The sequence below is a fragment of the Patiria miniata genome, unplaced genomic scaffold (genome assembly GCF_015706575.1).
Source record: "Patiria miniata isolate m_02_andy unplaced genomic scaffold, ASM1570657v1 HiC_scaffold_2, whole genome shotgun sequence".
Lineage (NCBI taxonomy): Eukaryota > Metazoa > Echinodermata > Asteroidea > Valvatida > Asterinidae > Patiria > Patiria miniata.
Window position 1 is genome coordinate 16680396 of NW_024037058.1, and position 17180 is coordinate 16697575.

At 41.1% G+C, this 17180-nt stretch overlaps 1 protein-coding gene across 1 annotated transcript in view; it reads right to left on the minus strand.

Moving 5' to 3' along the window:
• Positions 1-17180, minus strand: part of LOC119726695 (sarcospan-like) — a 72745-nt gene that overhangs the window by 8566 nt on the left and 46999 nt on the right. Inside the window, exon 3 of the mRNA XM_038198494.1 lies at positions 13556-13642. Within this exon, the coding sequence (XP_038054422.1) occupies positions 13556-13642 (87 nt within the window). The remainder of the gene's footprint in view (positions 1-13555; positions 13643-17180) is intronic.

Consider the following 17180-nt stretch of genomic DNA (forward strand, 5'->3'; position numbering starts at 1 on the left):
GCGACGTTATCTACAACCCTGCCTTGACAGCTGGCGTTGTGACAATACATGCTACCAGCTGTTACTACCAATTCCGACGACGTGGTATCCACCATTGCTCAACAATTGTTCTATCCGTTATTGATAATCTTTTGCTTCCTTTTTTTGTGTTTTCATTCCCCCCCCCCCATTTTGGTGGGACTCTAGATTCACAGGGTGTTATTAATTACTTGAGTAGTTGATTGTGAACAAAGAGATCACACTGATATACAATGTCCAGGTGTTGTTAAACACACAATACCGAGTCTTCTTGCCCAACTGGAAAGTGATTTGACATATAGGTCATTCTACAGGGTGTCCCCCCCCCCCAAAAAAGTTGTAAAGCATATATCCTTTAATTTCTCAAAAACTACTTAACATGAGAAAATGATGAGTATTTCATCTTGATGGAGCATATTCATTATACTCTTGTATTTAATCAGTAAAAAATGCCATGGAAATCCGTTCATGCAAACCAGAGATCTAACAGATTGTAAAAGGCTTTGTTTTTTTTACCCATTCCAATGGGATTTACACAGTTAGTGATATCAGTGCATCAGATTGTCATGGGCCTTTTCACTCTGACGTAAATTAAGTTAACTGTGTAAATCCCATCCCATTGGAATGGGTGAAAATTAGCGTCAAATTTATGACATTTTCCTGTCCATCTTACCTTTGTAATTTGCCAATCAAGTATCCTTTGCCATTCAAAAATCATTTGAAGAATGACTCCAAATATTTTTTTTTTATTTGTTGAGTAGGTAGTTTGCTATTCATAATCACTCTTGGAGGATGACTGCATTAAGGAGTACCAGTACATCAGAATTATAAAATCATAGATGTCAGATGTATCAGGGTACAGGAAAAAAAGTGGGCTCCAAATTTATAAAAATGACCCATATGTATTTGGACACCGATCTGCTATTAAATTACAGATGACATTTTTCCTCGGCAAATTTACTGTAGGAATCGTAGGCTATGGCTTGCTTTGGAATACTTTCATGTTAATTTGATATACTCTGTCTTAAATGTCATCATTGAGCAAACACATTTAGAGTGGGGTGTTTTTTTTAATTCGAATGAAATGTGCATGAGGATTGTACTTTTAATTGCTACAACATTGCATACAGGCAACATGCATGTACCGGTACATGTTCATGTACATGTTGAACAAGACAGGCAACATGCAAGTGAGATATATACCATGTGTACATGTAAATGTTCTTACAGTAGCCTTGTAAGGCTACTGTAAGAACATATACATGTACACATGTGGTCATCAATGCCTGTCCTATTCATTTTTCCTTCATTTACACTGAAATTTATTACACAGAACTAGTATATGTACAATGTATGTATGGGTCAAGGGTATCAGGTAAACCTGGGGGACAGACGACAGAAAAAGAGTTTTTTTATTTTCCCAAGAACCCTCGCTTCTGCCACTCAGGAAAGTCTAGCCCTCCATCATGTTCTCAGCTGACCTGAACAAGCTGGTTACCATGACAACGATGACATCAGCAGGCAACCTGATTTCCCATTAAAATATCTACAGAAAAAAAGAGAGAGAGCTAGAGAGAAGGCCGCAGAATGTCACGCGTGGGTCCCGCTGAAATGGAACCGAGCGTTTGTAGCCGGCCATGTGGAAATGTTCGACTTGGGCACGGGATGGGGGCCGCAGACACGGCAGTCAAGGATCACAGAACTGGGGCTGCTGGATTTCTTTCTTTTTTCTTCCTTTATTTGTTTTTTGATTGATTGGCCTGTAACCAGCGCACAGATGTCTGTTGATTCCTTTAGCGGGGCAATAGATGACTTTTCCAAAGGCCCGCCTTGAAATCCATGCAGTCACTTGTCTCTCGGAGAGGGTAAACGCTGATCAAATTTCGTGAAGTTGCAGGGTGCACCAAACTTGATTTTTTTTTTCTTTTCAGGAGTGGGAGTATGGAACAAGTCTGGGCAAGACTTGATGCGTCTTGATAATGGCTCGTAGAAATGACTGGAGTAGGACTATAAGTAGAAGGCACTCTCTGCAAATGGACCATTAAAAAAAGCATAAAAGACCCGTTCCTGTTTTACAAAAGGCAATGAAAGTGAAACGACTTTGCAGTCATATGCGGTCGTACCTTTCGCCATTAATGTAAAACGAGACTAGATGGGACTTTATATCACAGCTTAACAACTTTCATAAATTGCATATTCTAAGAATACTCTAATGTAAATTCTAAATTGATTTTTCCGTCTGTGATTTTTTTTCTGGAATTAATTGACCCTCACGAACCGATGACAATATATTACAAAATGTGTGGGTTTCAGGTAGCAGGAAAATAACATGAGGGTTTCCACAGTTGTCTTGCTCAACTGAACTTGAGTAAGGAATTCAATTTTTTTTTTTTAATTTAACAGGAATGCATGTACATGTAGATGTGAAAAAGAAACTAAAGGGAATATGCATCATTTGCTTTTGCTGTAATTTTTAGAAATGGATGGATTGGGGGGGGTGTTTGGTAATACATGTATACAGCAAATATTGTTACACTGTCTTTTTTGAGGTTTTGGGTTCGTGAATGCCATAAAAACCAAGAAAAACAATCAATTTCCTGTAGTCTGGTTCCCTGACTCCATTTAAGATGAAACACATCAATTTATAGACGTTGGGGAATTGTAAGGTCAGGGAACCAGTCTAGCTGGCTTGTACCTGTTCATAGATGTGTCATCGATTGCAAACAAATGCGGACTAACTAAATAGGGTCAATTGGGGCCAGTATTTGAAAAAAGCCGAGTTTTTTTTCCAACGCCGGCCGACCATCGTTGGAAATTCATACGAAAATACCACTTTTCTTCAAAATGACAGTATACCAGGTGCCATGATTTTACAGGATGCTTTAGACTGTCATTCACTAACAGTCCAGCAAGGTATTTCAAAATAATTTGGTAGTTTTATTTTTTGATGTTTGCAAATGTTGTGTTTTCCCTTTAAGGCACTCTTAATTACACACAATTGTAATTCACACAAGAAGTACGGAAGTTGTTTTGGCTTTGAAAAGACCAAAAGCTGGCCTCACATTCTGAATGCTGTTAACACTGAGATGATACCCATCTACATGTATCCTCACTCATGTCATCTGTAAATTAAACGTAAACAAGCGAAGGGCAAGGGTTTCGCACATGTGTGCACAGGCAAACATGTACGACTCTCGTTAGTACAAACTCTGTTAATACAAAATTCTGTTTATAACAAACATAAAGCCTTGGTCCCGACTATGCGTTTATGTGCACAATGAATGGGACTGATGTTTCTCTTAATACAAAATTCTGATATAACAAACATTTGGATAGGTCCGAACGAGTTTGTTATAACGAGACTCGACTGTACTAGTAATGATGTTGTAACCATGTAGCCATGCCTATCTGTAGCTCCTCCACCCACCCACCCACTTCGACCTTGCAATTGTCTTTGCACAGACTGCAACAGACAATATGAAGCATCACTCATTCCAGCCTGTGGGCATCCATGCTTCACTAACACATTGATTTTCTTTCTCCATCTCTCTCTCTTTTTCCTTTCTCTCTCCGAGCACCAGACTTTCCAGTCCCTTCCTTCAAACCGACCGTCAGTGAGCTACCTGCTTCCTCTTCTGTTTTGGCCCCGTAATCGGTTTTCAATAACCAATTCTGGAGACATCCTCTTGTACTCAATCAGCCGTAGCCTAGCCGGGGCGAAGCGGGGTCGCAGAATGCTTTCATGAAACTCCAGCAACAGCACCGGCTGACAAGCGAAACGGCGGCAAAAAGCGTATACTATTAAGGAAACCGTGACGGATAGCTTTGAGCCGGATTGTTCGATAATATAGATCCGCAGCGATGCAAGAGCACCGATGTGTAGTCTTGGGTTCTCCTTCATCCCCCCCCCCCAGCTGCCACGTTAGGTGATCTCAATTAACCAGCCAAGTCTTCCAACCTGTTTGCAATGTCTTCGTTTGTGATGTTTATCTTCTGACTTTTTCGTAGGGGAGGAAATCGTTGTCTGGGTCAAATTACTGAGTGACAGACGCAGGAAAGATGGACTTAATGCAACTAACGTGCTAAGCTCATCACAAAGAATGATGGGCAATCTATATCCTGCCTGCAGCATCCAAGTTCAGGGAGATGCTTAACAGAAAAATGTTGTTTAGCAAATTTATCTGCTCATGAATAACTGAGTACCAGTCACAGGCAATACTGCATGATACTTTGGCTGGTAACCTGTATTTATTTCTTCAGGAAATGGTTTCTGTGCTTAGCAAATTTTTGCGCTTAGCAGCAAGATGAAATTGAACCCTGGCAGATACCCTAGATTGATTCTTCATCACGGAACCCAAAACCCAAATCTTTCGGAGAAATATCTGGATGCTCACAGTGCTATTTAATTCCCTAGGCATGGGTCAATTCCAACGGCAATGATGAATGACAAATGATCCTTTTAAGAGGATTTTCCTGGTCAAATGAAACCATAAATTGGAAATTAAGTCGCAGGAAATGTGCCAGTGAATCCAATCTGAGTGTCATGTGAGACGAGAAGAATGTAACAAGTACATTGAATGTGTTCTCCCAACGGTACTGAACTCTTGAAAGTTGACCCACTTCGATTGTATCTCCCGTTCTTTGGCATTTTGTCCAGAGAGGCCTACATACGACACCAATTGATTAAAAAAGAAAGACCCTGTATAAAGTAAATAAATCCCGAACACTGCCGCCGACACCAGACAGGGGAGAGCGTAGAAATTAGTCTGGCTCCCACCATACATTCACACAGTCGGTTCCTTCTATTCTAGAGATGCATCATCGCTAACAGTTCGCGTTGCTTGATTGAAACCGACAGCACAACCCGACTACGTAAATCCTAGAGACACCGGTCTGATGACAGTACATGTAGAAACCCCAGCTCAGTGCAACCGGCCTCGCTTAAACAGCCGTAGTGACAAAATGATCAAATGGCGGAGATGAAGCAAATGAGGATTGATTAGAATCTAGTGAGTTTGGAGGAAAAGGTCGCAGACAAGTTAGAAGGTTTAGATTGTGATCATGAAGGGGGGGGGGGGGGGGCTGGGGGGGGGAGAGATGTGAGACCTTTGAGAGATGCAGAAGGTAGTGATCATCAGCAGACGAAAGGAGAAAAAAAAATCGGTGAAGGGGAAAAGTTATTAGCGAGGCTGCGGAGAGGATTATGTGAAGTGTTACAGCAATTTCTGAGTGAAATTTAGGTTCATAGATTTAGCTCGAGGACAGACAAAAAAGTGCATGAATAGCACCTCATGAATGTGTTCACTGCTTTCTGTTTCACTGACTGCTCTCCTGTTTTTGGTGAAAACAATTTTCTGTAGTAAAATCCCAATGATCTAGTCTAATATACGGCCAACAAGTCCCCATCTGTTTGCAGGTATTGGTTATGTTATGTACATGTACCTTGACTGGATATCCAACAAGGTTACATTTTATACATATTTAAACCTTTGGTGCACAGGTCTAGCAACCGCCCTAGAAACGTCATAATCTGTGCATCCAACACAAATAGTCTGTGCACCAAAGGGTAAAAAAAGGACCAACAAATTTAGCACGCTTGATTTGGGAAACCCGAAGCGATGAAGACGTGACCAAAAAGAGTCAATATTTCACCTGACGTGACCCTCCAATCGTGGCTAAGTGATGACATGTCCCAGATTGTCCTTTTTTTAAAAAACGGACTCCTGGAATTTACCCTGAATACAGCATTTCATCGCCTCTGATCGAAGAAATGAGGAAAAAAAAAAAGAAAGCGCCAAAATTACATTAAACTCCAATTAGTATTCCCCCCTTCCTCCCTCCCCTTTGTTGGCCACTGCGACAACCTCCCAGCAATTTTCCTGTCGTTACGGAGAAACCCAGAGGAACAAGGGACAAATTTCTCTGCTCGAAGACAAACACGTCAGCGTTAAGTAAACCACAGAACACCTGTGATGGAGGGGAGAAATTTACGCTGGCTTGAAGTGGGAAGAAGCAGCAGCTCACCGACGACGTTAGCAGAGGAAAACAGATAGCGAGAGAAACAAAAACACCGAAAGACAAGGGCCTAAAAAAAGAACCAACCTTCAATTATTCAAATAACCGTTTCTCAAGTACCACGTCTCCAGTGAGGCATCTTCTTTGATTAAAGCTTCAGCTCGACGGCGGCGTACACTTGATGTCACTGAAAGTGCCACAATATTATTACAGTTTCTCAGTAGAGTCTAGCCAGCTGAATGGCAGCTGATCCAAAACGGAGAAATGAACTACTTGACGTCAACGCAGTACGACGCTTGTGGTTTATTTGTCAATCAAATTGGTGACATGTCTTTCAATTTGATGTTCGAACTCCACTTCAATAATGCATCTATATTTTTTTTTTGGGGGGGGGAGGGATTCGTTTCTTTGATTAATCACGATTGTGTTGAAATGTTTTTTTTTTCTGTGTTGTTTAGAGAAGACTAAGATGAATATGCACAGATTGAATTGGTCTCTTCTGTCATTGCAATATTGTAAATTAATGTGCAGATCACACCCTGCATGTCACGCGGGCAGACACAATGTCTCAAGACCTTTGGACTGTGTGGAATGTTCGTTTAAGGGGGCTCGAGATCTTCATTTTCTCGCTGGCAAGAACACAGCCACAAGTTACCTTTCCAGGAACACATACAAGTGTTTTTTTTTTCTCCTTGGCACTGAATATTGGAATGATTGGAAGTAGCGATAAAGCAATGATGGTGACAATAGTATGAAAGATAACGCTGGCCGTTCACTATATGTCTGTCCGATTAAAAATGGACACACTCAGTTGATTTTTATCCGACAATTTTTGGCGACAAAAATTAAGTCACCCCCTCTCCCCTACTGAAGATGCAAATAAGAACAGCAGTGATAAGTGACAACTTAGACATTGAAAATATGTTATGGCTTATAAAAGAGATGACAACAAATGGCAATAATGACGAATACCGATGAGAGTTTGATGCTCTCTATGGATCACTGTCATTGTCTTATTACGACCATGGCAATAGAAAGGTAACAAACAGTGAAAATAATGGCGATGACTGATGACAGTCCTACATGTATCCTCTTTTCCGATCACTGTCATTGTCTAACTAAGACCATGAGAATAACAATAATAAGTTGACAACGAAAATAAAGACAATGACCAATGACAGTCCTATCCTCTCTGCCAATCACTGTCACTGCCTAACTATGACCATGGCAATAGAAATGTGACAAACAGTGACAATATTGACGAAGACTGATGACAGTCCTATATCTAGACTTCTTGGCTGATAACTGTCCTTGTAAAATTATATAAAGTCCCCACTCAACATTGCTTTAACCAGGGACATCCTCTCACACCGAAAAAAAAAAGTTAGAAGCTATGGGAACAATTTGAAACGGAGAGATTACAAGATGGGGCCACTAATTCCGTTCATGCTGACAGCATCTTGGGAATGCATCTCCCCCGCCTCCAAGGGGAGACCATCTCCTCCTGAAGGTTGGACTGATTATTCTTCAATATCGCAACTCCGCCCGCAAGTTGTCAAAGCAATTAAGCGGCTCCCATAACTCACTCCATATTATTACAGGTCACGGCTTACGCCCCTGACGATCCCCTAAAATTGATTTCCCAAGGGGGGTGGTCTTTGTGTGTGCCGTCGACAATGGTAAACGCATGGTATCAATGCCATAATGCGCATAGATTACACGGCACGGTTCCCTGCTCACTTGTGGAGAGACTCCCACTGGGGAACGAACGGCCACAAAAGTCCCACGCCAAAATAAAATTCCTGTTGCATCAATAATAGTGTAATTAAAAGAAGGTTCTGAACGGCGGACCCATCATTAATAACTTGACATTCGTTAATCAATTAGTGCTATTTGTTTGGGTTTACTTGTGATGCACACCGTATGGCCTGGCTCACATGGTCCAATATTCAATGGATGATGCCACTGCTTATCATGCTTTGCATGGCTCATTTTACACTTTCAATTTCTATTCCCACGCAAAAAAAATAACACAAGTTCATGCATGCAGCAGGAAAATATCCCTGTCAGGGGGATGGGGGCTGTAGGATTGGGGATAGGAGATAGGGAATAGTGGATAGTGGTGGGTAATAGGGGATGGGGGATAAGGGATGGGGGCTAAGGGATGGGGGATAGGGGATAGGAGATAGGGAATAGTGGATAGTGGTGGGTAATAGGGGATGGGGGATAAGGGATGGGGGCTAAGGGATGGGGGACAGGGGATAGGAGATGGGGGATGGGGAATAGTGGATAGGGCATTGGATAGGGATGGGGTGGGGGATTGGTGATGATACGATGTGGGGCATGGGGTGGGTAATAGGGGATGGGGATAGTGGTTAGGGGATGGGATATAGGGGATGGGGTGGGTGATTGTGGATGGTGATAGGGGATGGGAGATAGGGGATGGGGGATATGGGATAGGGGATGGGGGATAGGGCGTGGGATATGGGGATGGGGGTGGGGGATAGGTGATGATGGGATGTGGGGCATGGGATGAGGATAGGGGATGGGGATAGGGGATAGTGGTTAGTGGATGGGATTTAGGGGATGGGGTGGGTGATTGGGGATGGGGATACGGGATGGGAGATCGGGGATAGTGGATAGATTTTAGGGGATTGGGGATAGGGGATAGGAGATAATCGATTATGGATAGGGGATGGGAGATAATCGATTATGGATAGGGGATTGGGGTTGGGGGATAGGGGATTAGGTATAGTGGGTGGGGATAGGGGAGGGAAATGGGAGACAGATTAGGGATAGGGGATGGGGGATTAGGGCATTTTAGAGATGGGGTATGGGGGTAGGGGATGGGAGATGGGGGATAAAGGATAGAAGATGGGAGATAGGGGATTAGGGATAGGGGATTAGGGAATGGGGATAGGGGATTAACGATAGGGAATAGAGGATGGGAGGTGGGAGATAGGGGATTAGGGATAGGTGATGGGGTTGGGGGATAGGGGATTAGGGATAGGGGATGGGGTTGGGGATAGGGGATTAGGGATAGGGGATTGGGGATCTTGGATAGGGGATTACGGTTAGGGTTACGGGTTGAACTCCCAACTCTCCAGTCACTATGCCACTGACACAATACACTAAAGTTCAACATTTATGTTACATACATGTACATGTACACAATCAGAGTAGAAATGATCAAATATCGGATTCTTTCAATTGCTGTTTAGGTACACGTAGTATTTTGTCAAAACACAGAGTGACTAGCTACATGAAGCGCTAACAATGACTGTTATCTACAAATGCCAAATGTGACCAAAAATACCAAAAACGTACCAAATGTGATTAAAATGGTTAATTATCCCCCCTGCCACATTCAAATGCCAAGACTAAACCACCCACAACGACCGAACCCAAAGTCCCCCAGCAAAAAAAAAAAAACCCAGCCCACTCATAATTAATTGAGAAATGAGCAATATGCGTAATTACAGAGAAGCTGTAGCAGCAGCAGCGGCAGTGGCAGCGGCGCACTCCTGCATTCTGAATGGCTGGTCGGCCATAGCCTTCATCATTTGTTTGTCTGCGTGATGGATGGCGTCATTGTTCTCACTGTACAATGCCGGCGGATACCGGGCCAGAACTCCCTTGACTTGATGAATGAGTAGACTTTCAAGGAAATGATTAATAACGACAATTAAGGGGTCTGTAAAGATAAATTAAAAAAAAAAAATCAAAGGGTCTCTAGCTATGATTGAAGGTCAAGTATTCTATTGTGTTCATGTTCAATGCTCGGCATTGGTAGTTGCCAGGGAAATTAGAGTGGAAAGCGATGTTTATAGGTATTCCGAGGGTGATGTATTGATTTTTGGCTCCTGCCTACAATGTATGTACTTGCCAGAGAAGCCACTTGTTTCTCTTTTTTCTTCCTTATATTTCGAGAATAGCCGTTGTAATTTTTTTTGGGGGGAGGGGATGATATTCACTGTTGCCAATTGCAAAGCACATATTTTTTAGCTCTGGCAGGAGCTTCTACATGTACATGTCACTTGGTGGTCGGTCGGTCTGTCTGTCTGTCTGTCTTTCCCGAAAAAAAATTGATCAAAAATATTTGACCAAAAATTGCCCAAACGCCATGCCATCGTCAGTTAATGCACTCTTGATGAAAGTTATCGGAAAACAGGTTTTGTCTAGATCGACGCGCGTCTATTTTGCCTATCAGTATGTCTGTCCCTGGAAAATTGACCAAAACAAGCCCCCTTAGTTTCCCCTAAAATATAACTACTAAGTTTTAGTTTAAAGAAAAAAGGCAAGCAAAAGAAATGAAATACTTAACAAAAATTGTTTGTAACAATTCCTAAAGTTGTTTATGAAAATTTTGTAAATGGAGGCAAGATACTGTGCAGTAATGTTCTAGTCATGTGATATATAGCGCGCTACTTTTATAGGAAAATTTAATAGGGGGGCTTATTTTGGTCAATTTTCAGCGCGTGTTTTTCACGTGGGATGGCGGCACGGCCTTGGCTTGTACGCACAATCGTTTCATGCCTACTTTCTTGCCAGTCGGCCAGAGCTTATTGTGCACTTGCACTTAAATGAAACTTGCCACAGCTGAACACCAACGTTATGCAAACACTACAATATGATATGGAATCACATTCTGAAACGTTCGGAGCTCTCTGAGAGCTTTAGAATTTGAAATCCTGCATTTAAAGTTCTGTGTTTGAAATAGCGGCAATAATTAATGTTGGTGAAACCCACATGTCATGAGCTGTGAACATCAAACATAAACTGAACATTACACAGATACCAGTAGAATACTTTACAAATGAGCTAAGCAATTATTGAAAATTGTTACTTGTGGCATATTAACAACAACATTCTCAAGAACGGGTTTAAAATGTGTAAACACAGCTGAGATGAGAAGCGCAGTGTGAATGCAAATTTTTATCAGACGTCATCAGAACCAAAACTGTCACGGGAATCCCACTGATATTTGTTCAAATGAAAGATGAAAGACTGTAGTTCATGTGACAATGACAACCAAATCTGATGACAGATGCAGCTGCTTAATTCACAACTACCATTCAGTAAATGTATTCGTACAAACGATGCATATTTTACGCATATATTAGCCCACTTCCTCTCCAGGGTACAAACAGGTGTTGCCCCTTTTCTGTCATTTAGTTGCAAGCAGCCAGAAGCCGGACTTTGACGAGTGACGTGACATACAAATTGTCGGTACATTGTACTTTTTCTGTTTCCCAGATGATGAGGTCACAGGCTCCACTTTCACAACGGCAGACAGCCTGGATGTACATTGTAATCCCAACTCGCACCTAGAGCAAGCTTGGCCCAATTTGCATACCCATCTTGTATTAATACGTGAGCATCGATAATTGCTCTTGCACCTTTGGGGAGCCAGGGAATAATCCAACCGATTTGCGAAACATGAAATCTTCTGACACAATGTAATCCCCCCTGACGCTTACATCCGTAGCGTTCAACCACGCATTCCGGTGCACTCGTGTGGACAAAGTATACCATGACACCATCTGTACGTCCTGCTACGTAATCCTGAAACCTGTCAGTGCTGATTTGCATATCATTTGCATACTTGGCTGGCATTGGGCTAAAGAACTCCTTCAAACTGCTTATCTTCTGTTCACTTTCACAAGCAATTGCTCATTTGCTTACTCCTTTTAATGCTTTTAATGTTTTAGATGGATATTGCCATAATCCTGATTCTAAATTTTGGATTCCTTTTTCTTTAAAACAAAAATTAAACTTTTTAGATGTTACTCTGACCTTAACACAGGAAAACTTAAGTTGCACACGAAACATTCGATAAATTGGGGTCCACTTTTTGCCTCTCCTATGACACTTGATGTCTACGATTGTATTTTCTGTGGCACTCCTTAGTGCAGTCGTACTCCAAGAGTGATTATGAATAGCAAACTACATTGTACCTACCCAACAAATAAAAACTCGTTTGAAGTTATTCGTAATGATTCTTGAATGGCAAATTACAGGCATCAAGGCAACAGGGACAGGACAAATGTCACACTTTGGATCCTGGATTTATATAATGACCCATGTAGACTCCTGTCCACAACAAGCACACCCATTGTACACTATGGATAAATCAATGCCGAGTCATTCCTATACAGAAGATGCATCTTCATTTCAATCTGTTGAGTGCTTCTCATTCCAATGGTAGTGATTACAAAAATTACCAGCAACAGAACGTTCACGGACGTCAACAAGAACACCGGCATGGTGTATGCATACGTTACTGCGCATTAGATGTATTGCATCACTCATCCAACTATTGGAGAATCACTACAGATGCAAAGCATTTTCCACCATTTCCAATAAGGATTATGTTACGCAAACATTTGTGACAACAATACTGTCTAAAAAGGAGGCAAAATCAACACAGTGTTTTCTCGAAAATTTGTTCTATAAATGTTTTTTTAACACTAAGCATAGCACACAGAGCCAAAATGTCCTTCTTTTTTCAAATCTCTACATGTTCTCAAAGCTTCCTGAATTGCTGTTGAAATTATGATGAAAAAGTGCTCTTCTCTCATGTCTCTGGATCACAAGTCAGTCACAAGTTGATCACAAGTCAGGCCACAAGTTGATCAAAAGTCCGGTCACAAGTTGATCACAACTCAGGTCACAAGATGATCACAAGTCAAGTCACAAGTTGATCACAAGTCAGGTCACAAGTTGATCACAAGTCAAGTGACAAGTTGATCACAAGTCAGGTCACAAGTTAGGTCACAAGTTGATCACAAGTCAGGTCACAAGTTGATCACAAGTCAAGTCACAAGTTGATCACAAGTCCAGTCACAAGTGGATCACAAGTCCAGTCACAAGTTGATCACAAGTCAGGTCACAAGTTGATCACAAGTCAGGTCACAAGTTGATCACAAGTAAGGTCACAAGTTGATCACAAGTCAGGTCACAAGTTGATCACAAGTCAGGTCACAAGTTGATCACAAGTCAGGTCACAAGTTGATCACAAGTCAGGTCACAAGTTGATCACAAGTCAGGTCACAAGTTGATCACAAGTCAGGTCACAAGTTGATCAAAAGTCAGGTCACAAGTTGATCACAAGTCAGGTCACAAGTTGATCACAAGTCAAGTTAGAAGGTGATCACAATTCCGGTCACAGGTCGATCACAAGTCAAGTTACAAGTTGATTACAATTCAGGTAACAAGTCGATCACAAGTCAAGACACAAGTTGATCACAAGTCAAGTCACAAGTTGATCACAAGTCAGGCGATGAACAACTGTGACAAAGGAATGCTTTTGTCACAGCTAATTTGAAAAGCTTGCAATGTGACTCGAGACTGAATGCCTCTTGCGACAGAATGCCTCAACGTTACAGTGTGTGAGGATTTGAATACGTACATGTACATGTACATGGAACAAACACTACTTCGTTACGTACAGAAACCTGCCAAATATCCAAATGAATCAGGAGTTGTTTTATAATAAGTCTCTCTGACGGAAATATCTTACCTTAACAATGAATGCTTTGATGCTTCCTGAGTAGGCCTGTTCATTGGTTGCACTGAAGTACAGTCCTATCCCACCTGCCATGATTAACTGTCAACAAAAATGGAGAAGACACAAGAAACTTTACAAGGATATCTGTGGGTTTCAAGTCCCAGGACAAGAGGCACATGTGCTGGTAAATAATAGTGTTTGGAGCCAAATTTTATAGGAAAAATACACCATTAAAAATACATGTACATGATGAATATCAAGCTTTGAAAATGACATGAACAATTTTGAAATGTGAGGGATGGACAAAAGCTTTGCCCCCCCCCCCCCAAAAGACTTCTGCTTCCGATTACATGGCATTTGAAAATAGGGTACCGGTAGGTAGGTAGGGAATTTTTTTTGGGGGGGGCCAAATTTTGTGTGTGCGTTCATATGGAGGTGTCTGCGTGTAGTCAAGGGTAAAAGGTAGTAATTGATGATTTTCAGGCTTTTTCCCTCATCTCCCCCCCCCCTCAAAAAATTAGGGTATGGGCTGTCATAATAGGGTAGGTACCGGTAGGGTAACTGGAAGCAGAACTATTATTTTGTTTGGCCTTAATTTACAAAAACTAAGTTTTGCAATTCAGCGAAGACTGATTTCCTGTTAATTCCTACAGGCTATAGGCTCCGTGCGCGGACAAGAGAGGGCGCTTTTCCCCCCATTTTTGAGAGCTCTGCATGTGGCGCGAAGTACACATGACTCATTTTATTCTGAATACGCACAAAGCAAGAGCATCTTCGCGTGAGCATTGGGCATCGTCAGCAGTGTGTTCCAATGTCTCTCCCCCAACTCTCCCTTTCTTACAGATGAGGGGGAACTTACAAGTGCACAACGCCCATAAGAAAACTCTACAAAAAAATTGAGTTGACTAAGTGAATCATATATTTTTTAGTACTACCTATAAAATTATTACTACTTCAACAGGCAACAACAAAAATATCCTCGGCTACATGAAATTGTGACACACTGCTGCATCAACAGGCCTCAGATAATAAATGTAATATTCTCTGGAGGTTCTCTTCATCCTCTGTCCAAAAATATCCTTCGGCGCCACACTTTAACTCAATTGGGCACATATTGCTTTTTCTTTTAAAGGGAGAATATGCAGAGAAAATTGTGACCTCAAAATACACGAGTGCAAATTTCATCCAAATCTTCCCTTGATTTCATCAATTGTGCATCATCAAAAGTAAATAAATAAATAAATAAATAAATAAACACAGGCTTTGGAAGATGAAATACATTTATTTCTCAAAAATGGAAACATTAAACAATATTTGTAATGTATAGAAACTATAATGACAATCTTTTTTACTTTCATCACTTCTAAACTGTCCTTATTATTTTCCACAAGGGAAGCATATATTGGCAGTTTTTCTTCCGATGAACGGCCCGTGTTCCCAACCTAGCCCTAATTTCCACAAAGACAGTCTCCCAAGCTGACACACAATACACTGCTAGGCAAGCAAGATAAAACCATCGCAGGGCCCAGCTGACATTTGCCGAGAAAATTTGCAGAGGGCTCGCGTTTCAGAAATGGATTTCGGTTGCCAAACGTATGGATTACACGTCCGTGCCTCTGCCTCGGCCCAGAGAAAAGAAGGAAAAAAAATAAAACCCTGAAAATCGTTCAAAGTTTCAACCACGTTTCTAGTCATCGGAGGCGCGATTGATATTGGAGCGGTTCTAAGATTGCTTTGTGTTTGTCCCAAGCGACACCCTTCTGATCGGGGCGCTTAAACTCCTTATTTCATTTGCCGGGTTAACTTCGGGTGACCTTATCCAACCGCTCTACTTGTCTCCGGAGTGCCTTAATTTGTTTATTCTTAGAAGTAGTAATACGGGCTCTGAATGAAATCTGGCAATGTGACGTTGCTCGAGCGAAACCCGTGGCTGGTTTTTCACTTGATGGAACTCAACCTTTTGCAAAAAAAAAAGGTCATAGATGTAATTAAAAAAACACCTGAAGGCAATTACATAATGAAAATGGAAAGGCTGCAATGAATATGGAAGCGAATATTCTGCTTCTAAATTCTTGCAGAGATAAACATCTGTTTTGTGCATCTGTGATCTAGTGATACTTTGCATAATTTGCTAAAACCATTTCACGAAATGGATGTCATATTCAACAGCTGTTACATATTTAAACAAAAACCAATGATAAAATAAAGCAAAAAGTGTCGTTTAGATACAGCTGTTATACTGCTTTCATTCTTTAAACTTTCAAAATCTTGCAAATTTCCCCCTTTTTTCAAATGGATATATCGCGTTTTGGAACTAAACTCTTCACCTGTATGTGATGGTCTTTAAATGAATTTTAAACACAACCACCGTTTCAAAGTTCTGTCCACGGATTGCAAAAAGGTAAGTGTTCATTCAGCCAAACGAACACAAATCACATAGGGACGTGTGTGAATTGTTTTCGTTTTGCTGAAAGAACGCACACCTTTTTTGTGATCCGTGGACAGAACTTTAAAACGGTGGTTGTGTTTAAAATTCCGTAACTTGAAAAGTACATGAGTGATTTGAATGATTCTTGTACTAAAAGAAAGCTAATGATTGGGCTTTCATATCCTAGATTTGGAAAGTGCTACAAGCAGAACTTTACTAAAACAATAGTCCCAACATTTGGGTTTCCTTTTTTTTGACCCTGTACAGTAAGAATTATTTTGTTCTTTATGTCAAATCATGTTTAAACAACTTGTAACTAGTTCTTAAAGCTCAATAATGTACATGTACATTGTACATGTACATGTGTATTAAGTTGAAAAATGTAAAATGCGAGTACACTGTTTTTACTGAACACGTTACGTTAATGTTATAGGCCTATAGTTCTAAAATTCACGTTGCTACAGATGTTTTTTCCTGAAGATTAAGTGCCAAGCGGCAAGTGTAGACAAAAAGGTCATTCAGCAATTTGTAAATCCCTCTGCTCTTAACCTGAATTATGGCACATCGGCTTTTGTAATCGCAGACATTCCTTTCAGTTCATGCTCTGGTGAATCAAACTGGGGACATTCTTGTGTAACTTGCTTTGAAAATTCAGAAAAACTAAATAAAGTCAGGTATAGAAAATCACATGAAAATGAATAAAACTGCTGCAAACTGCTCTTCTGACTGGATTGTCCTGATATATTCAAATAAAATAGAAATTACAGGGCCTACTGTTTCGATCATGGAAGGACCTTTTTCAAAGGCCATTTTTTTCTCTCTATTTTTCATTTTTCATAGAAAGCATGACATAACAAAATCATGCTAAGCCCGGGGTCTGCCCGATGTTCCCCAATACCTATGTTCCCCAATACCGATGTTCCCCGAAATCCTTAGGATTAGGGTTAGGGTTAGGTCAAGGATTTCGGGGAACATTGGTTTTGTGGAACATAGGTATTTGGAAACATAGGTACATGTATGCACCCCTAAGCCCAATCTTCCAAGGAGCACATACTGCTCAGCAATTTATCCGCTTAGGAAAACACTAGCAGCGAACCAACCAGACACAATGTGCATCCTATGATATTCTGGCTGGTAACCAACAGTATCTTTTAGCTTAGCCAATATTTTTCTGTGCTCAGCACGTAGTTCCATGAAAGCGGCCCCAGG